Source organism: Myotis lucifugus, unplaced genomic scaffold (assembly GCF_000147115.1).
Source record: "Myotis lucifugus unplaced genomic scaffold, Myoluc2.0 scaffold_505, whole genome shotgun sequence".
NCBI lineage: Eukaryota > Metazoa > Chordata > Mammalia > Chiroptera > Vespertilionidae > Myotis > Myotis lucifugus.
Genome location: NW_005871553.1, coordinates 514,793 through 539,229, shown reverse-complemented (window position 1 = coordinate 539,229; position 24,437 = coordinate 514,793). Strand labels below are relative to the sequence as shown.

Below are 24,437 nucleotides of genomic sequence, written 5' to 3'. Positions count from 1 at the left end.
AAAGAAGAGAAATGTGGGTGTGTGTGTGTGGGGTGTGTGGGGTGTGTTTTTTGGGGCTTGGAAGGGTTTCAACTTAACCTGGCTTCTGCCCCCGGCCCCCAGGCAAAGAACCCTTGGCTGTTACGGGAAAACCTCCCTGTAGCTGGCTGGGTCACCTCCTGGGACCGCCCTCGCGGGCACAGGCAGACAGGCGCAGGCAGCCCGCCACACTCACTTGAGCATCCGCGGTTCTCCGCGTGCCACACCTGGATCCGGTCCTCCCACTGGTCCCTGGTGAGCTTGTGCTGGTCCATGACTCTGACGGCAGAGGAAGAAGGCACAACACCGTCACCCCAGAGGGCAGGGCTGAGAGGTGAGTGACAGGCTCTGTCCCCTCACGCAAACCTTCACTTTTCTTTAAATAAAATCACCACAAAGTGCGTTTGTTTCTACTTCCTAATGTGCAATTCTACTTAGGACGAACTAAAAGCTGATGATTTAGACTCGAAAGAGACAAACTCAGTCCTGCTGGGAAAAAATGTAAAGGACGTTTTATTTTAAGAAGCCTTTCTGCCCAAAGGGGTCATTTATTTGATCATTAGTGACTAACAACAGATTTATGGGGGGCCGAACTATTATACACCAGGAGTGGTGAAGCAGTCAGGCCATGAAAAACGTGATTACTCTGTAACACCCTCAAATAACACGCCGCCTACAGCCCATGAGGACGTCCCCTCCCTGCTGCTGCTCAGCCCCCACTGTCCAGGCGGACCACCGGGCCTCAGGGCGCCGCCGTGCGAGGCCAGTGCCTGGGACAGCCGGGCATGCGACCGTCACATGCCAGCCGAGGAGCGCTGCCCTCGACGTCCGTGTTCTCTGCTGCTTCACCTGCCCGCCCGCCCCAGGCCCGGCCGCTCACCTCTGGGGGATCAGCCGCTCGGAGCTGAGGTACCCGGACTTGTGCATTTCTTTGTTGTAGTCTCCAAACTTGGCCTGCACGGCGTAGGAGCCGAGGAGCACCGCGGTCTCGGGGGGGCAGTAGATCTCGTCGCTCAGGATGCCCTCCTTCACTTGGAGGAAGAAGAGCTTCTGGGTGATGTCCTGGATGAGCTCCTCAGGCACGTCCTCCGGGTAGAACTTCGCCCTGAACTTGAACTGCAGGGGATTCTCCTTCCTGACCTCCTGGGCCGACACCTGGACAACAGAGGCCGAACGCTCACTGCGGGCTCAGGAGAAAGCCCTGCCCCCCAAGCACAGGCTGCCACCCACGGCTCAGAGGGCCCTGCAGGCCAGTGTCAAAGACTGTTGACGCTGAAGTCACCTTCTACATGTAAGACCCAAAGGCCAGTTTAAGAAGTCCCACTACACACCCTCCCTTCGCGGAAGCCTGGCGCCAGCCTGGCCGGATCTTCTGGGGACGGGGCGAGGGAGAACTCGAACTCGAAACACCTGCTCCATGAGCCTGGAACCTGGAGTCCGGCCACGTGGCCAGTCCAGCGTGGACCACGGAGCTCCCACCCCTCCTCCTTCACAGCCCCAACCGCCCCTGCTGCCATATAATTTGGGAGGAGAGCAGGGTTTGGAAAAGGGACATTTTCCAAATTGTTTGCAGAAAACACATTTTGCTTCTTGCTGTTCTCTGTAATTGTTACTGGAATTATCCCGTCTTTAGAGTTGGGAGATAATCTATCACAGGTTCTGACAAAGCAGTAACAGGTTCTTGCAAAACAGTGGGTGATTCATGGTTTAGAAGATTAATAATCGCACTGTAAAAACAACACTAAGGTCAGCTAAATACTAAGAATTAACCTCATACGCTCGGTGAGTGAGCAGCGAGGGGAAATGCCCGGGTCCGATTGCCAACCTGTATCCCCATTTACAGGAAACCTGCGACCTTTTTGTCTGGAAAAACTTTTACACAAATAAAAAGGAACAAAAACCAAAGTCCGCGTAAGGTGCTCCAGTTCGATGCCAACGAGGAGGACCAACACCCAGTAACAGTGCAAACAGTTAACTGTGACCTACCTTTTTATCAAGTTTCAACCAGGTAGGAAATCCTTTATTATCTACGTACTGGAGGCCGAAGTACCACACTTCCCGCAGGCCGATGGTCTTCACCACCTGCGAGGGAGAGAGGGCGGGAGGGCGACAGCCATGAGACACGGAATGGGCAGCGCTACCAACAGCGCCGTCACGGGGGCCGCGGTCACGGTGCCGGCTGCCTGGTCACACCGAGCCAGCTAAGAGGCTATTCCATCACCCCAAAGCCATAACGATTTATTTTTAATATCGATTTGAGCAGATTCTGGTTTACAAATCTCACTCCTGCTCCTCAACTCCATCCTGCGTTCCCGAGTCACTGCGAGCCGAGTGGCGGCGTGTGCCACGGGAGTGCCTGTCACTGCCAGGGGTGCCCCTGGGGAAGGAGCTGAGCGCGGCCGACGTGAAGCAGAGGCGCACTGGGTTCTCCTCGGGCTGCCCTGCCTCTCAGCCAGTTGGCCAGAGACCCTGCGTCCAGGAACAGGGAGCCAGCAGCCCGGGGAAGACGGAGGCCGATGGTGGCACTTCCAGGGAGGGGCGGGGAGTCTCGGCTTCACACAGGCCCAGGAAGTTCATATTCTGCCACAGAGACGGAGACTTCACCCCTGGTCACAGCGAGGGTTTCACACTGGGCAATCTCCGTGTCACTAGGAAAAACCTCTCCTGTGGCCATGCCCAGCGGGTGGTCTGTGTCTCGGAATCAGACATGCAGCTGCGGACACTTGTTGAACACGACCAAGGCCAGTCCGGAGCTTTGCTGTGCAGTCCTGAAGCCCATGGCGTACAATGTTAGGCTCAAAGAGAAGGGTCCTTAGCTGTCCTTCAAATGCATCTTCTCCCACATTTAGAGGGAAAAACTGAGCACACTAGCGATGGGGAAACCAGGGATCTGGAGCGCTCGCTTAAAGGAAGTTGGAAATGCCCTTGGACTCCTTCCCGAGCCTGCTTCCCACCCTGGGGGACAGATGCCTGCGTTCCCCTGGTAGGGAGAGAGGAAAGAGTCCGCCCTCACACAGCGCTTGCCTCCCACGTCTTTTATGAAACCCGATGTCTTGTTTTCATGGGAGCCAAGTGTAGAGAAAGTCAATTCAGAGACGAGTCTCTATGCCCAAAGCCGCTGACTTATTCCTGCAAATCTCCACCTCATTTGCGTGTCAGACCTGCCCTGCCTTCCTGTCTGGGTTGCTTCAAAGCTGCACAAGAAAGCCCACATTCCAGCCATTGTCCTCTCTCTGTCCTGTCTCCCTTCACCCCCCACCAGCCCTGGCCCGGCCCTCCCCACTGGTGGCCCTCCCCCGTCAGCCCCTGCGGGTGCTCAGGGCCACAGCTCAGAGTCCTCTCCACCTGGCAGGCGTGCCAGCCCCTTCCCGCAGCATCAGACTCTGGAACCTCCCGTGGACAGAGCCTGGACTTCACTCTCTTGGTGAAAAAGCCTGGTGCCTACTCTGCCACAGGCTCCGTGACGTGAACCTCCCACAGATTTCCGGGGAACCCGCTCCTCCGTGTTTCCCAGCCCTGCTTCTATCCCGATGGCGCTCCCCAAATGACAAAATAGACTCGGAGGACCTTCCCTCCTGCGGTCCATCCTAACAGCCGCTCTGCGGGGGCACCCAACACCCCTAGAGAAACACCTCACTACCCCTCAGTGTCCTCAGCCCAACCCGAAGCTGACCCCACGGGGAGGGAAGAGGAGCAGGCCTAGCCCTTTACCTCGGCCTGGGCGGTGTTGTTAAGTGGCAGGGGTTTGGGAAGTAAAGGCAGGGATTGTCTATTTCACTCCATCTTAAGCAGCAGCTGAAAAACACTCCTGATGGAGACACTGGGCACACACAGTCACACGGCAAAACTGTCCTCACCCCTCTGGACGCCAGCAGTGGGCAAGTGCCCTCGGCTTGTCGGGGGACCTGCCTCCTGCGTGGCTGTTGACCTGTGACACGCTCATCCAACCAGAGCCCGGGACTAGGACCCAGTCACAGCCCAGTTACTGCAGAGACTTCCCGGGGTAGAGAGGAGGGGTCAGTCTAACCCACCACCCCGTCCGCTTTCCTAACACAGAGCCTCCCAGCTCTGCTTTAAAATAAATTGCTTGAGGTCGGCCTGGCACTCATTAAAGACAAGGACTGTCCGTGACTGAGGGACATGGTGCTGCAGGCACAGCTAACACAGCACCTGGGCCTCCTCCCCCGCCTGCACCCCCTGGAGCTCAGCTGGCTCCATGGAACGACTTCAAGATTACCTTTCAGGCGAAACCTTTACAATCTGAACCAAGTCCAGCCCCACCCAGAGCAGTAAATGTCTTGATCCTTGCTGGGCGAGGCAGCACCGGGAGAGCTGAGGTGTGTCCCCACCCCTGCAGGCACTGGCAGGACTGTCACCCCGAAACCCCTGGTGCTGCTGCGGGGGGGGGGGGGGGGGGCAGCGCAGGGAATGGGCGATGAGAGGACGTCCCCCCAGCAGCGGGGAGTCACTGCAGATTCTAGATTTGCTAAAATCTTACCCCCCAGGTCTCCCCATCAGCACCCACTCCACTTCCCGGGTTAGTGCTGGGATGGGAACATCGCTTTCCTCCCACTGGGGCCTCAGAAAGGCGAGCACAGCTCAAGGGCCTGCATACACCCCGTCCTGTTGCCCACTGGACCTCAGCCCCGGAGCACTCACTCAGCCCAGAAAGAAGACCTTGCTCGCTGAGGAACTGTCCCGGGGAAGAGCTATCGCAGAGGGCTCGGTGCTCCTGTTAAAACCCACTTTCACCTTCAGGCTGCGAGAGGGAACGCGATGGGCTCCGTGGGGCCCAGCTCAGATGAGCGTCTGAGCGAGCTCAGTCAGAAGGAGCTGGGGAGGGTCACCCTGGAACCGTGGTCTGCCTGGCCCCTCTCGGGCCCGTGGGCGGTGTCTGATCTCCACTGCACCCAGCCCCACGCTGATGGCCAGCAGCAGCCAGGTGACCATGAGAGCCGGGGGCAGAGGGCAGCCAGAGCTGTGGGTGCGGCAGAGCCGGGGGAGTGGAGGCGGCGTGCTGGTACCCTTGGGCTGCCGAGGAAGCCTTCCATGTCCCCGAAAGCGCCCCTGGGAGCTGTGAGCAGGGCCACCCCCAGAGTTCTCTGTGTGAGCCCCCGCGGGAGGGGAAATGGGCTGCTCTACAGAGAGAAGCAGGCAGCACACCAAGGAATATGCTTCGCAAACAAAATGATTCAGATGTTGCAAAAGTTTCTTTTCTAAATGGGAATTCTCTCTCTCAAGTTCACAGAGACCAACCTGATCAAAAAGCTGCTTTCCTGTGGTGTTCGGCTGGATGGCGAACTCCAGCTCCGCATCCATGGTGGTGACTCGGACATTGATCTAGAAAACACAAGGGACAGATCACACTTAGCGAGCATTCTTTTCTCTCTTTTAAAAATATATCTTTATTGATTCCAGAAAGGAAGGGAGAGGGAGAGAGAGAGAGAGAAACATCAATGAAGAGAGAGAATCATTGATTGGCTGCCTCTGGCACAACCCTTACAGGGGATCAAGCTGGCAACCCAGGCATGTGACCTTGACCGGAATCAAACGGGGGACCCTTTCAGTCCACAGGCGGATGCTCTATCCACTGAGCCAACCCAGTGACAACAGCGTTCTTTTCTCTTAATCCTCTCCTGAGCCTTCCACTCGGAGCTACTCAGCCACACGCAGGTTGTTCCTCTCCAACAGCCATTATCAGTCTCGTCAACACACACACGCGTGCACACGCACACACATGCACACACACACGCACACACACACACACGCATGCACATGTACACGCACACATTCCCCGGGAGGTAGCTGATGAGTCTCAGCGTGCACAGTCTGGACCCGAAGGCAGGCCTGCCTTCTTCAGCACATTCACACTCAGGTCTATGCCCTTTTTCTACAAAAGTCCTCTGACTACGGTTAGTGGATTTCCCACGCACCACCTCCTTCTGACCCCACAACAGCGTGAGGCTCCGAGAATTCAGACCAGGGCAGGAAGGGAGAGGATCCACTGGGTGGGCAAAAGTAGGTTTATTGCTGTTTATATGGAAAATACAATACAGTAGGTCCTCGGGTTACGTCGGAGATCCGTTCCTACGGCGACGTAATGCAATTTTCGCCGTAAGTCCGAACCCACTACATAAGCACCTACGTCACTCACATGGAGCACAGACACAGCAGTAATGAAGGGAAACAGTAAAAAAAAACGTAAAAGAAAGATAACAATTCCTAACCTCTACTTGTGGCAAATAAATAATAAACATAAAGCACATATGTACATACGTAGAAATGACAACTTTTTAAAAATAAATATATGGGAGATGGCAACGTAACCACGAAACAACATACATCGAGTCCCTGGGGACTGCCTGTAATTAACAAGTAATAATACAAGAATAAGCTGTAAATGACCAGTGGCCAGGCCGCTTGACCTCAAGGGGGGTGTGTGTGTCACCTGACTAGTCGTTACTCTGCGGTGTTTCCCACAAGGTGATCTTGGCCTTCAGGCAGCACAGCATTGGTTTGCAAGACGACCTCCAGTCCTGCAGAATGGCCAGCGCCTAACCACACACAGTGCCCGGTCAGCAGGACACCCACCAGGACCCCACACACACCTCCAAGTGCTCTCGGGGACAAAGGACCACAGAGGTACTGCCTTAGTCAGGGGCATGTTCAACAGTCCATGTTTATGAAGACTATGGAAATTATTTCCCAGTGTACAGATCCTTAATGATGTGCTGAAAGCAGCATAAACTTCTACCGAAATTTAAAATAAAACATTTACTCAGAAAACAGGACCATTTCTATACATATTTTGGTCCAGTTATCCAGGGGCTTTGAAAGAAATTAGGCTTTGGAAATTAAGGAAACTTCTAAAGCCCAGCTCCTTTTCACAGTCTTTGTGAGAGGTTTCCGTGCCTAGCAACTGGTTTTGGTGAACTCGACAGGTGGGGAAAGCTGGCGCTCACATTAGCAGCACCGCCCCAGCCATCAGGTGGGATCGTGGGGTTACGCATCAACGGGAGGTGGCCCACGACAGGTCAGAGGTTCAGGAACTTGAAGTCCAAACACCCAAACCTCGTGCAAAGACGGGACAAGAGCACATGCTTTGCAATTTGTATCGTCCTGGTGTGTCTCCTAGATCACACTTTCCTCAGAGGCCACGCTCGCTGCAGGAGGCACCGCCAGCAGGCGTGGTGAGGGTGCAGGCGTGTGCAGGAGCAGCCGTCACTGAAAAGCTACCCGAGAAGGCTGGCCAACATACTAAACACCTCTCGACATTCAGTTTTGTTCGGAGGGGGTGGTGACAATTAAAGTTTAATTTTGCTCATGTGCCCCCGGCCCCATATACACATGCAGAGCCATGTGGCTGATGGTGTCGATAATTTAATAATTCATGTCTCCTTCCAAATGCTCCTCCATTGACGCTCAGACACAGAGTCATACTGTGAGGTCTAAAGTGTCAGAACACGTAAGGAACCAGACCTCATCCTACTCCGCTATTCATAATGGGAATTGATAAATAACGTTAGATATGGGAGTTAAGTTAGCCCTCAATTGATTAAAAAAAATTAGGTCTTTCTACAACTATGTACTATGTCAGAATTTTCTAACAAAATGACTTATCTTAGACACAAGTCAGGAAAAGCTGGTGCTGCACATGCCCGAACCCCTCAAGGAAAATGAGGTTCCAATGGGTATATTTTTCACACTGACCACATTCAGCAGAAAACTCTTGTTGCCCCACACAGCAGCTAGCTTAATGGGTGAGCTGTATTTTTTATTTTTACTTCAGTAGGAGAGTTAAGTTTCTGAGCTCTTACTAGAATATCAGTATATGCAAGAGACAAAGGCCTAAATACAGACCAAAACAAGAACAAAACTGGCCAGTAAGACTTCTTAAATTTAAGCAAAATGCTATGCATGTTTTGTTGTTCTTGTTGTGTGTGTGTGTTTCATGAACAATGACTAGAATTTCACAGGTATTTTGCTCCAGGTCACTTGACTATATAATGCATATTACTGAATATCAGGATTCAACACATAAAATTTCTTTGCCTTAGTTAATGAAGATAATGAAAACTTCATTGTCAGACTCTCTATCCTCCCTCTGCTTAATAATCTACTCTTTAAAAAATTATATTTGCTGTTATTAGGGGTCAGCTCAGCTACTACACTACACACCTATGAACCATGACAGCATCATTCTGCTGCTCCCAGCCCACCCCAGCCAGGACACCTTGCACCCTGTGAGGCTCATGTGCTCTACAAACCCCAACCAAATGCCTGCTGGGGATGCTGACACCATGGGGGTCACTGGGGACAGAGGAGTGAGACCTCCCTTGCCCTGGAGCCACTTGACTTAACCCACAGAGATGGCCTCAAGTGGCTGTCATACACCGCATGGGACTGGCCGTTAGACTCCCCAGAGCAGCTTTACAAACACTTGAGTTTCTGGGCCTCAGCCCAAGAACCTGTATATTTTTTTAAAGCCACTTAAGCGGCTTGAGGACTGCCCAAGTCACTGATCAGCAGGCAGGAGCAGAGCAGCTGGGAGGCCTGGGTTCGAGACCTGGCGCTGTAACCCACTGAGGACTCAGCCCCTATGTGCAAAAGGTCTGGACTACGTGTCCTGAGGTCCTTTCCAGCTCGGAAATGTGAGGTCTGGAGTCCCGAGGGCAGGGTTAGGGTTAGAGCAAGAACTGAGAGTCCTGGGCCGACTCCTAGCAGGAGGCAGGGGATGCGGGGGAGGATCCCTGAAAAATAACTCAGAGGGAACACTATCAGCAGGTGGCCAGGAGATTGCTTCCGGGACAAAAGAAAGGCTCAGCCTGTGCTCACACCTCCTGCAGGGTTGTAACCCTCCTGGCAGGAGAAAGGGGCTACAGGCTTTATTGCTGCAATGCAACTGACATCTCTTTCTAACAAAAAGGAGAGTTAAAAGTATTTAAGCACCAATCTTCTTTTTTTAAACGCCCAGTAACAATAAACAAAATAAACCCACTGTCCTCTCTGCTCACTCCCTCCAACTGAGCAATCATGAGACAGACAGACCTGGGCCTCCCAGCCAACCCCTGCCGGGCAGGCCGCAGTGTAGAATCAAGTTCATAACCGGGGACCAAGAGTATCTGTAAGGGATCTTCGCCTTTAACATCCTGTAACTCAAACAGTATCTGAGTGCCTTCTGAGCCACGTCAGCAGCTGAGTTCTCTGCAAAATTTCTGAAGGTAAAGGGAGGGACAGAGAGGTGATGCTCTGGGGGAGGGGACGCAGCGGCATTTCGAGGCCACAGAAGTTAAGGCTGCGTTTCTTTTTTCTTTCTTTAACTGAAAGGCTTTTGAGTGTCTTTGCTGTTAATGCAAATTGTGAAATCCCAGGGCGGGCCCCAGTCTGCTTCCCAGGTTTCTTTTCCGTGGACTATCCCCAAGCACCAGTCCTTCCAGAACACACTCTGAAAAACATGAGTCTTCCCAGGTTCACTTGTTAAACCTCCCAGGCGCCTGTAGAACACACTGAGGGGCCTTGAAGTACCTTCTACTTCTAACCCAGGCAGGAGGCTGAACTGTTGGCTGTCAAATGACCGCCCTTGATCATTCTCCTCATTTTGGTAGATAAATATTTGGCAATATTGCCTTTGGGAAGCGCCCACTTCCTCCTGACACGCTTTCTCTTGGTTTGAGATGACCTCTCCAGGCAGACCTTTCACAGAACTAAAGACCAAGACAGGAGGGGAAGGCTCCGGCGAATTCTGCCCCAAACCTCCCAGACCAGCGGCCGCTCCCGTCTCCTACGGCGCCCGGCGGCGTGCCAGCGGTGGGTTGCTCTGTGCGCTCATTCAAAACCAGGACCATGAAAATAAGGGAAATGCACGTGGTCCCCTCTGAATGTTTGGCTTTCAGGCCGTGGCCTGAGTGATAAGATTAATCCCTGTATTATCACACCTGCATTTACTCAAAAGTGAGGAGTGGAGCTGCCCAGCACCAGGGCGATTGCACTGGGAGCCTGACCTTCACAATCACTCAAAATGTCAGCGCTGTTTCCCCACATTCCAGCCTCTTCCGAAGGCGCCACCTCAGCAACTTCGAACAGCTTTCAAATATTTGGCGAAGGCCTTTCAGATACGTAGAAAGGCTGATAGGACGCAGGTCCGGGCCGCCTCTCCCCAGCTGGGGAAGGTGCAGGGAGCCCAGCAAGGAGCCGTTCTCCCCAAGGACAGCCACCGAGTGAGAAAGCATCGAGGATGCCTGTTTGGGTCACTTAATTGAAAAATTACACGGACAATATTGTGTTTTCATCTTCATGTTGAGTACTTTTAAAATTACAGCCTTCTTGAAGTATAACTTACAACCATAATATTTGCCCGTTTAAAGTAAGCAAGTCAGTGGCTTTTTAGCATATTCGCCGAGTTACGCAACCACACCACGACCTAATTTTAGAACATTCCGTCACCCGGGAGAAACCCGTGGCCATCAGCAGTCCCTCCTGCTCCTCCCCCCACCTACCTGGCACCCACCATCCACTTCCGTCTCCACAGATTCCCTACTCTGGACAGTTTCTGTGAATAGAATGGGGTCTTGGTGATGTGCTTCTATCACTTAGCATGTCTTCCCGACTCATCCATGCCCTAGCATGTCAGGGCTCCAGTGCTTTTTTCTGCCAACGAATATTCCACTGTCTGGGTAGGTCACGTGTATCTATCTACTTTGAACTGGACTACCTATGGTCAAATTGGTAAGGAAAAAAGTAGGGGGGAAACAATGATGAAAGAAAGTAAATTTGTAAAAACTAAAATGCAATGTAAGTTCACTGTTTTAAGTTGTAAATGAAAATAGCCTGCGTTCTCAGGAAGAGGGCCCCAGCTGCCAAACTCATGTGAACACACCACCGCCCAGCCTGCTCTCCTGCCACCAGAAGCCATGTCAGTCGTCACGGATTCTAGCGACTTCCCTCTTCACACGAGGCACGGCACGGGAGCAGAGGGGAGAAGCAGGCCTGGGTCGGGGTTCTCTCCGCACGTTCTGAGGGGGCTGACGGAGTCTTCCGCTTTACATTTCGTACCGTGGTGCCAAGCACGGCGCTCCATCCGAGTAGCAAAACCCCCAAATCTCTCCCTGATCACCACCTGCACGCGTGAGCCGTTCACCTGTGTCTCAGACGGTCCCTCGGGAAAGGCCTAGGAAGATGGCAGCGCCGCCCATGCTGCCCTGATGGGAACGTGCAGAGTCACCTGCAGAGCCGGCTCAAACAGTTCCCGGGCCCCAGGCCGAGATCCTGACTCAGGGGGTTGGAATGCGGCCCAGGAATCTACCGCTCTCCCAGGTCACAGGTGAGACCACACCCGGACAGCACTGCCCTGGGAAGAGGCAGCATCCAAGAAGGCGGCGCACTCAGGTGTCCCTCGCAGGGATGGCGTGCAGACCTGAGCTCCTTAATGAAATCTGTATCTCTCTCTGGATCCTAAGCGCCTCACTTTTGAGAAAGATAAGAACCAGCCTCTATGAACAACACTCTCACTAAGTCACACAGTGGTCACTTCACAAATGCTGACTCACAAGCACCGGCCTGTGAACCACCACCCGCCGGGCGGAAGGAGCCCCGCAGCTCCAGCCCCGGAAGGCAGTCGGAAGCCCCAAAGCCAATGTTTTGCTTTCCAGCTCTTTTCCATATCACCCACCCTTTCTCGGGTGTCACAGTGATAGCTGCTATTTAAGGGATAACTTCGTTTCTACCTATTTCACAGAATGAGACCCTCTCGTTAAATGTGCAATGCTGCCCCAGCAGCACTGTCTACACAAACAAGGTGATATGAAAGCAGTTGACACTGAAAACCCAGGGACCATATTTTACATTGTTATCGTTACTAGCAAACACATAGTTAGAAGCATCCATCTTCTACTCAAGAAAGGCCGACCACAAACCAGCCTGTAGTACACAATTCTTTCAAGGACAGAGAGGCCAAAATAAAACCAGTATGTTGCTAATGGAAGGTATTTATCAAAATACCCAAACTATTGTACAGAGAAGACAAGTAAAATGGGAATGTGGTCCTAACACACAATTTTTCATTAAATGCAGTGAAGTCCACACTAACATGATAACGCACCGGCCAAGACACCCTCACGGCTCGTCCGGCAACAGCTCCCGCCACCAGCAGCAGCCACAGGTCACCCTGTGCCCACAGCAGGTTGGCCTCAGAGTTAGAAATTCCAGAGATACATGTCTAAGCTCTAGCTCTTAACACCAGACTTCCTGCGGTTTCTCGACCTTTAGAGAGGGTGGAAAAGCAGGATAAATATATCTCACTGACAAGTTAGCCCTCTGGCAGGTCTGTAAACAAATGTTCTTCCTTTCTTTCCAGCTCCTCTGAATCTTAAGTTTAAATTATACCCAATCACATCATTTGATCTTTTCTCTTTCAAGGTTCAAAAGAACCTGAGTGAAGGTGAAGCGATCGGCTGGTCGGGCTTAGGAAAACTGGCCATCTGGCTCCACAAATCTTATAAAAAGATTGTGTAATTAAAAATAACAAAAATTGTCAGGCAATTCGGGAAAAGCCCCCGGCATCATTGTCTGCAGCGCAACAACCCAACAATGACAGACGGTAGGGCAGATCCAGAACTCGTGTTCTGATACCGTTTTCATATACTTATGTAATACCAGGGTAATATTCTAATTTTTTATGGCCTGTGATGGGAATAATAAAGCCATCAAATGTCAGAGCTGACAAGAGTCCACTTGTGACGACTCCTGTGAGTAAGGTCCAAGAGCTGGCCCCGTCTCGGTCATTCCTAGAGCTCGCCGAGGGGTCACGGATGGGCAGTCACGCTACTTCTGGGAACACGAGGTACTGAAAGTTGCTGAGCAGGACTTTGCGATGCGGGTTAGCTGCTCTCGGGTCTCCTGGCGCCTATCACCGAGCTCCAGGTAACCCCCGCCTCCTGACGGCCGTGTTTCCCCATCAGGAAAATCCAAGCTAGAGCGCGAGTGGACTGGTGCTGACAGTTCCGGGAATGCCTTTCCCTGCAGGGAGTGTCTATCAAGAAACTGAATCCACCTACCACCTAGAGCCTCCAGCTAAGTCATCATCCTTCCGGAACAGAGCAGTCCAGGCCTCCCTCCCCTTCCTTCCTTCCTGCTGGAGGTGCAGAAAGGTAGTTACTGGTCAGGGTTTGCGAAGGTGCCAATACTCATGAAAATCGAGTTCAACTTCACATGAGCCACTGGACTCGAACCAGGTAGTTGTTTAGTCGAGTTTCTGGGTTCAGTTTAAGCACAGCCCTTATTTATTTAGTTTTAGGAAGTGTGAGTGTAAACTTTAACTTGGAGGAATGGGGTGGGTGTGCCTCTTCTCCAGAGAGCACTGGCCTCATTTCGCAGAGAATTCCATAGCACTTGAAGGAATTCTGAGGGTAACTTCATCATGAAAATTAACTCTCCACACCCTCACCTCCTTTCTGAGCTGAGCTTACAACTTAAAAGCTCAATTCTGAATATGCAGCCGATAACAACAGGACAGTGTCAACATGCAAGCCGGGCCTTGGAATTTCCAAATCACTTGTTTCAGATGGTTATTTAACATTTTGAGAACAGAGAGGCCAAAATAAAAATGTAACCAACATCGTTCCACCCATTACACCCTCGCTTTTATGGGTGATAATGTGTTACAAGTAGAACAAGGAAAACAGTGACAAGGTGGTAGGGTGACTACATGGGATTGCTGGGTGAGAGGCGTCAGGTTACCCTGGCCTGACCCCTTCTTTTAAACACGGGGGAAACTGAGGCCCAGAAAGGTTTATACAACTTCCTCAACTTCTGGTGATCAGCTTCTAAAATATTTATATTCGTATAGCTCTGAAACATTATTCCTAAAGTTGTATCTCTCAATATAGTCAATGGTTTTACACTTTTGAAATGTCTGTATTTCCAAATTCCAGGGTGAAAACTTAGGTAAAATTATGCATAAGAGGGAAGTGCCCCCATCAACCAACATTCAGCCCACAAATGTCAAGAACATGTAATGAAATCCCCGATCTTTCTCAACAGCTCTTTCTGCCTCTGAATGTCAGCCACTTCCTGCCCCCAGCCCCACTTCCTGTCAGCCCAGGCTCTCAACATTCACAGGGCGGACAAACCAGTCCTTCTGTGCTCATTTTAACAGGGAAATCTCGGCCTTAGAGCCGGAGGCGCGTTCTCAGCTCCCTCCCCAGTAACCGTGCTGGGAACAGTGTGTGCTGCTCAGGGCTCAGGGGCTGCTGTGCCGGGAGGAAACGGACTTCTACGCTGGGAATGGCTACACTGTGTAATTTTACTGATTTTTTTTTTTAAGAGAGGAAGGGAGAGGGGGAGAAAAATATCGATGCGAGAAAGTTGCTTCCCGTAGGGGATCCCACAGGGGATCGAACTGGCAAACCTGGTATAAGTGGCCTGACCAGAAATGGAACCTGCGACCCTACAGTGCATGGGATGACGCTCCAACCAGTGAGCCACACAGGCTAAACTAGAATCCTTAGACACCACTTTACAGAGGAAAGGGAAAAGGAATCATCAAAGAACGTTATGTTCTACAAAAGAAACTATTCCCTTTCAGAAACACAGATAATCTGCCTTCAAGGTCACTTTCTCTTTATCTAATAAGCTTCAAGTCTTGATTCTGTAACACTGATTTCAGGTTTACTAGCTGTGCCATACATACTTCAGCCCCAATTTAGTTCACTGAAAAGTGAGGGTAATTGTATCCACAAGCTTAGGATCCCAGAAAAGACCACGTACCGGACAGGGCGGCATGACTACCACATGCTGCAATGGTTTTTCATTCTAGGCTCATAAAACAGGAAATTAAAGACACAGACTACACTTCACTCCCCACCTGGAATGGACTGTTTTCTTTGTAAATTTAGAAGTCTGTCAAGAGTCCTTCCTTTCTAACAAGTGTGAGTGTGTGTGGGTGGAGGGAGGGAGGCCATGAAAGAATGAAAATGTCAAAACAAGGTAACTGCTTTGCTAACCTGTTGCTTTAAGAAAGGATATATAAAATAAACCACACTTAACTCTCGTGCCATTTCTGATACAAATCTCTGCCCCTAGTTAAGATCACACGTGCAGAAATATTCTGCAGTGAAAGAACATCTCCTGTAAGAAGCTTAGACTAGATGTATCTGAACTTGAGCAAGAAGTCTTTACTTCTGCCATCTAGCAAAAATGGGGAGTAAGACCCACACTAAATCAGCAAGCTTGCAAAACCTGCTTGAATAAGCAAACTTCAGTAAAACACACGCTTTTAGCCACCTGGTACATCTGAATTTATGCTGTTAAGACACACACCCGCCCTGTTTAATTTATACTTTGTCACAGTCAGGTCTGCTACATGCGGATGGGATTAAAACTGTGTACGTAATTCTTGATGGCACCACGACCTCGTGTGGGGGTACGGACCCATCCCCGCCCGCCCCACAGCTCTGGTCCTGTGAAGGCCCAGCCACTCGCAGGCTGCACACGGATCTCCCTCCGAGAGGGGCTGCACGAACCCCGCGGGCCAGGCCTCGCATCTAGCCTGCCACCGCAGAATCTCAGCTCTGAGAAGGCGGCTATTGAGATAATGACCTATTTCCAGCTGGGTCACAGCACTCCCCTCCCCCACCCAGAGATCGTGGGAACCGAGTGAGGGACTGGCCTGGAACAAGAGCTCTGTGTGCCGCACGCCCGCAGTGGGAGAAGGCCCACTCAGCCAGCTCACAAACCTGCTTCAACAAGCAGACTTCGTCAAACACACGCTTCTAAACCACCTGCACATCTGACTTAGGCTGTTGAAACACACACAGCCCCGTTTAATTTACACTTTGTCACATCCGACCAGACCTCCTTTAGTAAAAGGGGGGGGGGGGGGGCGAGATGGCCCAGGTGGAATGAAAGCAGCCCCTCACTGACCAGGACACAAACGGTCTCCCCAGAAAGCCTGGCTCCATTCCAGGGACCCCGGACACGGCCGTGGGCAGGGGGGTGCGGGGCAGGGCGGGCCAGCCCCAGCGGAAGGAGCCGCGCCTGCCCTCCCAGACGCCAGCATTTGGCCACTTGGGAACGTGACAGCATCTTTCCCTTTCACCCTTATGTGCTTTTAGGGAACAAACTTTACTTTGGAAATTTGGAAACATTCACAAACTAGAACGAACAGTTTAAGGAGCCCCGTGTGTTCTCCACGCAGCCTGACACCACTGACTTCCGGCGTTCCGGACTCACCTGCTCTCTATCACCTTAAAGCACGTCACTGGCGTATTCTAAGGCCGTCACATATACTTCACTTGTAAAACACCAGTATGCGGCCCGAATGGACACACACCACCACCATTTCCAACCTAATTCAAAACTGGGCCTTAATATTTAAATTCAGTCCGTCTTCAACGTCCCCCACTGCCTCCAGTGGACTCGTTCCGGCCACGGAATGCACTGCGCGGCCTTGTCATCACCTGCATTTCCAAACTGCCCTGTTTGGCCAGTTTCTTAATAATAAACATCAAGTGTTCCCCACCCCGTCTCCCCACCTAAGTCCCACTTAAAGGCTCACCCAAATAGCAATGTGTTATGTAAGCAGATACTTCAACAACAAGCAACATCCGTAATTATTTAACCAAGGCCATGAAACATCCGAATAACAATACTATACTGACACACATAACATTTTCATCGAGGCGGTTCTCAGCTAATATTTATATCCTAAGCTTTTACCAGTTTGCTCTCAAAAAGCATGAGGAACAGGCTGGCCATCCTGCTAAGATTACACTACAGAAATCTACAGACGCAGCCATGGTGCACATACTCTGCCAAAAGGGACAAGTGCCCTGAGCAATGACGGGAGACCACGGGACCCAGCAGAGACGACGTGCTCCCCACAAACCCGAGTAGAAGCACGTCCTCGAAGAAGGATCCCCTCGGCTCCCTGTCCGATGTGAGAGGGACGGGCCAGAAACAAAAACAGACAAAAGCGCGTCACGCTCTGCCCACTGGAAGTCACTGGTTTTAGCTCTTTACCCGACGAGGAGTGAGAGGAAGAACAAAGGGCACAGGGGATGGAGGCTGACAGCAGCGACCCTCACTCCGGGCACCGGGCACCGTCTCAGCTGCCTGAGCATCCTCAGGCCCCAAACGCCGGGCACACAGGAGGCACCCTATCTGCCGAATGAATGCCTGCAGGGATGTGGGATGTTCACTAGGGCGACACAAGGACAAAGGGCAGGGTGAAACCTACCGCCTGGTAGGCGAGGTCAGAAAGAACGCCCGTCCTGAGAAACCGTCGTTTTAGAATGTCGTGGTGACAGGTCGAGCTGTGCATTTACTCTGCCCTCTGTGGTGACAGGAGAGAGTGCCAGACACGGGCCAGGAGCGTCCGGTGCTGCCCACTTGTCCCTGTCCCTGTCCCTGTCCCTGTCCTGTGGGCCTCATCAGAACCTCAGAGGACGTCCCAGAAGAGGAAGCAGGGAGGCGGAGACGCTCGCCCACCGGCACCCCTAAGAGGCAGCCTGTCTCCCCACTTGGTCGGTCTCCCTCCCTCTACTCATCTGCCAAAAAGGCAAGAGTTTAAAGTTTGTTCCGGAGCAGATAACGCTCCCCCCACCCCACCCCCACACACACAAAGCACTATACTTCTCGCTGTTGCCGTCAGAAAAGACAGAGGCAAAGAAACAAGTATCTAACATTGTCACAGGTAGAAATAAGTTCTCTGAAGTAAAATAAAGCGGGGCACAGGGTGGACGGTGAGGGGCCCTATTTTAGATAGTGATCTAATTTAGGGATTGATATGAGACCATCTCTAGTCAGAAACTCATACACTATGGTAGGTCCAAAGTTCACTTTAAATTGTCAGTGATAAAAAGGCCACTCATTTATGTAACATTCACCTTCCAACTCAAATGTCAGGCGCAAACGGCTTTCTTTTAGCGCATGCCCGCCTGTCCTTGTACAGTGGGCAGCAGTGGCGCGGGAGCTGCCACTGCCCCTACAGAAGCAAGGCCGCCAGAACTCCAGGCCTGCTTCCGCCCGGCCTCAGCACCGCCCCCAGCCCTGCGAGCTTGCCCAGTGCGTGTCCAGGCTCACAGCCTGTGATTTCTTTCTTTTTTTTTTTTTAATTAGAAACAGTGACGTGAATCTGCTTCCAAAAATTATTAACTCAGGCATAAAATATATAGAAGGTACATGAAATGCTAAACAATCATTATTTTTGTCCTAAAGCAGAAGTTGGCAAATTTTTTCTGTAAAGAGCCAGATAAATATTTGGGGCTGTGCTTGCATATTCTTGTTCTCATTGTTTTAAACAACTTTTAAAAACATAAAAACTATTTCTATCTGGGAGTCCATAAAAATGAGGCCACAGCCAGACTTGGCCTTTGCCTGCCCCCTCCTAGAGTAAAAACAATCATTTACAATATCTGTTATGGCAATTTTTAAAAATATAGACAGTCTTAAACCGACCTCTCGGTTTAAAACAGAAAAGAAAATTAGCATATGGAAAGTGACTTCAAACTTAACCAAAGGTAAGCAAAAGCTGATATGTTTGGCTATTGCAGTTTGCCCTCAGGTGGTATTTGTTCCTCAGTTTATCAATAAAAGTTTGGCCAAGATCAGAATTTTCATTTTGCTTTCAAAGTTTAAACTGTCATTTCTCAGGGCGGGCATTCTTTTTTCTGACTTAGCCTAACAGGCAGTAGGTTCTCATTAGATTAAAAAGATAATTATGTTAATGCAGTTTTCATTTCCTTGGAAACAGCAATACCATTAATCCTTAAGGTGTTAAAAAAAAAAGGGAATGTGATTCATAATCAAAGAAAAACAGAACTGACCACTGCTACTACCTAATGCCTTTCTGCCCTTGTGCACTGGTAAGCTCCTAGGCATCCCTCAACACCCAACTCAGCACCTCACCAGCTGGGAGGCCTCCTGGCTCTCCAGGGCACACTTTAAACTTCTTAGGGGTGCACCTTTTTACCACACGTACCACCCTGTCCTGCCATTCTTTGTTTACCTATCTGACTACCCTATTGGACTGAGAATCCCTTAAAGGCAAAACCTGTCTTCTTTATTTTTATAGCCCCAGCACCTAGCACCAAACGACATGTAACAGGGCTTCAATAATAAGGAAGGAATCTGTGTGAACCACAAGGGAATTTTGACAATGGAAGATACAGAGGATGAAGAGGAGATAACGTTAGAGAAGCGATTTCAGCAGGTGTGTGCCGTAGCCACTCGTGAGCTGCAAGCCTTTTTAAAACATGCAACCCCTGACTCTATCAGGGGCACTGACCTTTTCCCGTAGATTGCCAAATTAAAAAATGGCAACAGCCAACACAACGATAGCCACCCGGTGTGAATAAATCAAAAGTATACCTATTTTTTGTCATATTGGCCAAAAATACATTTTTTAGTATGCCACAGAATTTTAATAATTAGCTTATGTGTGCCATGAGATGAAAAAGGTTGAAAATTGCTGTGTTAGAGAAAATAACCCAAACATTTCACATGGCTGTTTTCCTTGGAAGGTCTATTGACAAACTACCTGATTTATAGCAACTTGGGAAGCGAAATCCTTAAGTCTTAGCTACAGGTTACACTGAAGTTTGTAAAACAAACTTCCACGCCCACCGTGACAGCCACGCTGGGCTTCGCTGCTGCCACTGCACACCGGGAGCCCTGGGTCTGCCCACACACACCCCCAGTATCACCCATCTCAGGGCTTCACTGCCCTGTTTGGGTCCAAGAGAAAGGGATACATAACGCTGCCTTTTCTGACGAAATCAGCGGTTCCCAAACTCTGGGGGCATCAACCACCTGGGAGCTTCCGGAAAGCACAGGTGCCCGGCCCTGCCGGGCCGGAGAGGGGCATCCAGCAGCGCCGTGCGGGCCCGGGACTCTGCCTCCACATGGTCAGCCACACCGAAGTCTAAGAACTCGCACCAGCTTCCCCCTAACTTCTAACTGCGTGTGTGGAGAAATGTCAGATACTGCTGGCTCCCTTCTGGCCTATGTGGATTAAACCCACACTGCAGTTGAAGTCGGTATGTGCACATCTTTAGGGAGGTAGTGGTTATGATTATGAAAGAAGGCAAGGACCTCTTCCATCAATCACAGTCCCAAGTGTATTAACAGCCTGTACAAACCAAACCCTCAACCGCCCCTCCCACACCTGGTCCTTCTCCAGGTTCCTCATCTCCCGAATGGCACCACCAGCCAGCCAGTTACGCAAGCCAGACCCCACAGGTCAGCCGGCACCGCCCTTGGCCCCTGCACATCCATCCATCACCAGGTCCAGCGAGTTTACCTCCCACCTGTGCCCACTCTCTCCCTCTGCACCACCACCACCACCGCCACCACCACCCTGGTCCATGCCATCACTCTCACCGGGGCCCCTCCAATGGTCTACCTTCTCCACTGCCTCCTCCTGCCTCCCACACGGCAGCTGCAATGACCACACAGGCCTCCTCCTTAGAGTCAAAACCCCCACTGCTTCTGGAGTTAACCCGAGTACCGCCACAAGGAAGGCCCTGCGCAGCTGGCCTCCGTTTTCCTCTCGCCCACTGGTCTTCATCAGGAACCCTGAACTCACCTCGTGTCTGCTCATCTCAGCAGCCTCAACTGCACAGTGACGCAGTCAACACCCCCTGAGCTGATGGATGGAAGTACAGACAGACTCACTGGGCCTTGGTGTGATGGTGACAGATGACTAACCCGGCCAGCACTTCTCACTGCCATGGGCAAGTCTTAGCTACCTGGCTGACCATCAGCCCATGCTGAGGGGGGTAAAGGGGGGTGGGTAACAGAAAATAGATCCCCTGTATCCTCCTCAATTGGTGGGAGGGATGGAAAATGTATCAGTATATTCAGTAAATTCTGACCCTGTTAAAATATTTAGTGGCAGAGGCTGTGTATTCCCAGAGATCCAAGGTAATCTCAGAAATTACCTTATCGTTCTGGCACAGGGCAGAATGTGAACACACTCCCGAGTTTCTCGCTGAAGGGAAAGGGCACTTCTGCATGAGAAACTTCCACGTCCACACTTGAGGAGCGAAAGGCCAGGCACCCACTGGAGCCACTTCAACTCAACTCCTGGGAAAGCAGCTTTAAGAGCTGGAAGCTCCTTCACTTCCAAGCTGGAGGCAGAGGTTTTCCTTTCTAATGCCCACACCTCCTTTCCATCACAATGAAGACAGCAAGTGGGGGGCTGGGGGGGAAGGAGCAGCACAGGTCACCCTTGGCTGAATCATGGGCACAAAGACTGCTTCCTGAGCCAGGAACCTGGGAACAACCCCCCCTACCCCACCTCCCCAGGTGAGGGGGCGGGGCAGAGCCGCCCTTGACCTAAGTCCCTCCCTAGGACAGCTCGCTGCAGCATCCAGTGTCTGGGCTCAGGTCCCAGACTGCAAGCTCCCGGAGGCCAAGACCTGCCCCAGCCACCCGTGCGGGCTCCTTGCCTGGCTGACTGAGTGAACAAGTGGCGACTGGAGAGCAGTGTTCAGAGAGAAAGCAGCAAGTAAATATTTCATTTATAGTGTTTTATGGATAAAGGCACCCACTGACTCAGTTTAGACAAATCAAAAATACTTAATCAAAAATTCAGGCATCAGGTGGAAGCCCCCACCCCAGCCACTCAGAGGTGTTCCTCTTTACAGGTGTTTGCCCCTGGATCCTGTTGTCACACCTCAAATCACACGAAGCCACCTAACAAGATTCTTAGCTTGGACTTGAACAGTAGGAATCAATACACCTGCCCTGGCCGGTGTGGCTCAGTTGGTTGGAGGTGGCAGGGTCTGGGCACGGCCCGGTTGAGGGTTTGATCCCCAGGTGGAGCAGATGTGAGAGGCAACCAAATGTTTCTCTCTCCCATGGATGTTTTCTCTTTCTCTCCCTCTCTCCCTCCCTCTCTATAATAAGATCAATTTAAAAGAAAGAATAACTTTTTGAAGAGCACATCTATAGAACTTGTTGGGGATGCTCCCCCTTTCACATCTACTGAGAGGGCCAAAAAGCCAACAACACTAGACAGTGTACAGCAGCCTTAGAAGGACCATATCCAAACGTGTGCAAGCCCCTCAGCTCTTCTCAGCCTTCCGTGTGGGGGGGGGATGTGTTTTATGAGGCAAAATTTCCAAGAATCCATCCCCACAGAAAAGGGGGCAGGTAGGAATTTCCCAAGTGGCTCACCTAAAGGAGATCTCCCAACACTGTTTTGAAATTACAATTGTACATATTATCCTATCCTAGCCTATCCTATCCAATAAAATCCTAATACGCAAATTGACCAAACGGCAGACCAACCAGTTGCTATGACAAGCACTGACCACCAGGGGGCAGACGCTCAACACAGGAGCTGCCCCCTGGTGGTCAGTGTGCTCCGACAGGGGGAGCACTGCTCAGCCAGAAGCCAGACTCATGGCTGGCAATCACAGCAGCGGAGGAGGGAGCCTCTCCTGCCTCCACAGCAGCGATAAGGACCCCTCGGGGGATGTCCGACTGTTGGCTTAGGCAGGCCTAAGCCTGCAGTCAGACATCCCCCGAGGGGTCCTGGACTGTGAGAGGGCACAGGCTGGGCTGAATGTCGTGCACTGGGCCTCTAGTGTAAAATAAAGTCTTTCAAAACATGATTCTGGTTATCCGGATCCTAACACACCAAGTGATGGCTACTATCATTCCTTAACAACTTAACTATCCTCACTTTGTCAGAACATTTTCTAAATTTCTGATCCCTCATAAAAGACTTTGAAAGCAAAATGAAATTACAATGTACCTGCCATAGGAAAGAACCTTGAAAAGGAAGGGCATTCTGACACACGCTACAACACCGAGGACCTGGAGGACTTTGTGCTGAGCGAAATGAGTCAGACACCAGAGGACAAATACTGTGATTCTATAATATGAGGTCCCTAGCCAGGGGCTGCAGGAACAAAGGGGAGTTAGTGGTTGGGGAAGGTGATGTGTATATTTTACTACAATAAAAACAGAAACATAAATTACAACTCCTTATGAGAAAAGAGAAGGAAAAGTAGTGACTGGAAACTGGTTTACTGACTTTTTTCCTGAGGGACATCTTACAAGCTGAGCTCTACATCTTTTCTTTTAGCAAAATATCTGCGAGTCGCTTCCAGGCTCAGGGCTGTTCCCAGAATAAGGACCGTGTTTTGGTCAATTTCATGTCACAGGCACTGAAAAGCCTGGATGTCACGTGCCCCTTGCATGTTCGAAATGAAGAATTTTGTGTAGGAAGAGAATTTCCTGCACCATGAATGAATCATCTTGATGATGTAACTTAGGCAAAAACTATACTGGCTTCTGAATCTATTAGCATATTAACATGGTAACTTGTTTAACCTAACCGTAACAGAAACTTCATTAAAAACTCCTTTTAGAAAATCTAGCGTTTAACAGTAGGAAAAGCACATAAGCACTGCCCACAGAACTTGTTTGCAAAACTAGAAATGAATCCCCTGTGTATCTTTTCTTTCCATTTTTTAATGAATCCAGATATTTTCTCCACCACGACTTAAAAAGTCAACTAAAAAACTGTCAACGTCGAGTCACCAGTTCACCGTGTGAAAAGCAGGTGGAATACGTACAACTTTCTAAGAAGCGCGCAGCACAAAGAACCTGCCTCGTCCCCACAACTTAAATGAAAGCCGGAGCCGCCCCAGGCCTGGCCGGCCGGCCGCCCGAGATGGCGGCACCCCGGCTCCGGGCACAGGGGTGCGGGCACAGCAGCGCTGCAATCAGCCGGTTTGCAGGGTGCGGCAGGGGTGCTGGGCCCGAGGGAGCCCGATAGAGGCCTCCTTATCGAAGTCCAGGGCCGCCTGCCTCCTCTGCAGCTCCAGTCCGGGGCTGGCCCTGAGTCTCAGACAGGAATCCTGCTGCACCAGCAGATTCCGGGGACCTGGGGTGCAGGGCCAGCCCTCCGCAGGGGCGGCCTCCTCCGCTGGGGCCCCGGGGAGCGCCAGGGCAGGTCGGGGTGCATCTGCCCGGACACCTGCGGGGACCGGGGTCGGTGCGCGTCCTCGGAAGCCACTAGGCTCGCTCTCCCTGCGATCCGACAACTTTTCTTTGTAGGAAACAAGCTGCACTCGAATCCGCTTTTTAAACAGACGGCAGCAGTGTCACGGGGGCCCTAGTTTATCTAAAAGCCCGAAACCTGGGCAGCCCGGGGGCCCCGCAAAAGCAAAGGCGCCCCGGGGTTCCCCAGAGTTTACAAAACCACCACCCAGTGTCCGGGGAGCGGCTCCCCGCGCCTGCCCTTCCCCCCGCGGACCCCGAGCCGCCAGGAGCCCCGGCGCCGGGCCAGGTGCCCGCGGGGAGCCGGCTACTCACCGGCTTCGGCATTTTCGGTTCCGGGGGGGTCTCCGCGATCCTCGGGAAGCGGCGCGGCAGCGGCGGACACGGCGGTGGGACCTGGAGACACA

The 24,437-nt window shown here is 51.4% G+C and overlaps 1 protein-coding gene across 1 annotated transcript in view; it reads right to left on the bottom strand.

The window, feature by feature from the left end:
- The window catches only part of LOC102424044 (ezrin), a 38,054-nt gene extending 13,623 nt beyond the window's left edge, over positions 1–24,431 (bottom strand). Inside the window, exons 1-4 of the mRNA XM_023744987.1 lie at positions 24,346–24,431; positions 5,275–5,358; positions 2,005–2,100; positions 899–1,173 (exon numbers count right to left, since the gene is read on the bottom strand). Coding sequence (XP_023600755.1) covers positions 899–1,173; positions 2,005–2,100; positions 5,275–5,358; positions 24,346–24,357 — 467 coding nt within the window. The 5' untranslated portion in view covers positions 24,358–24,431. The remainder of the gene's footprint in view (positions 1–898; positions 1,174–2,004; positions 2,101–5,274; positions 5,359–24,345) is intronic.
- Positions 24,432–24,437: the final 6 nt, after the last annotated feature.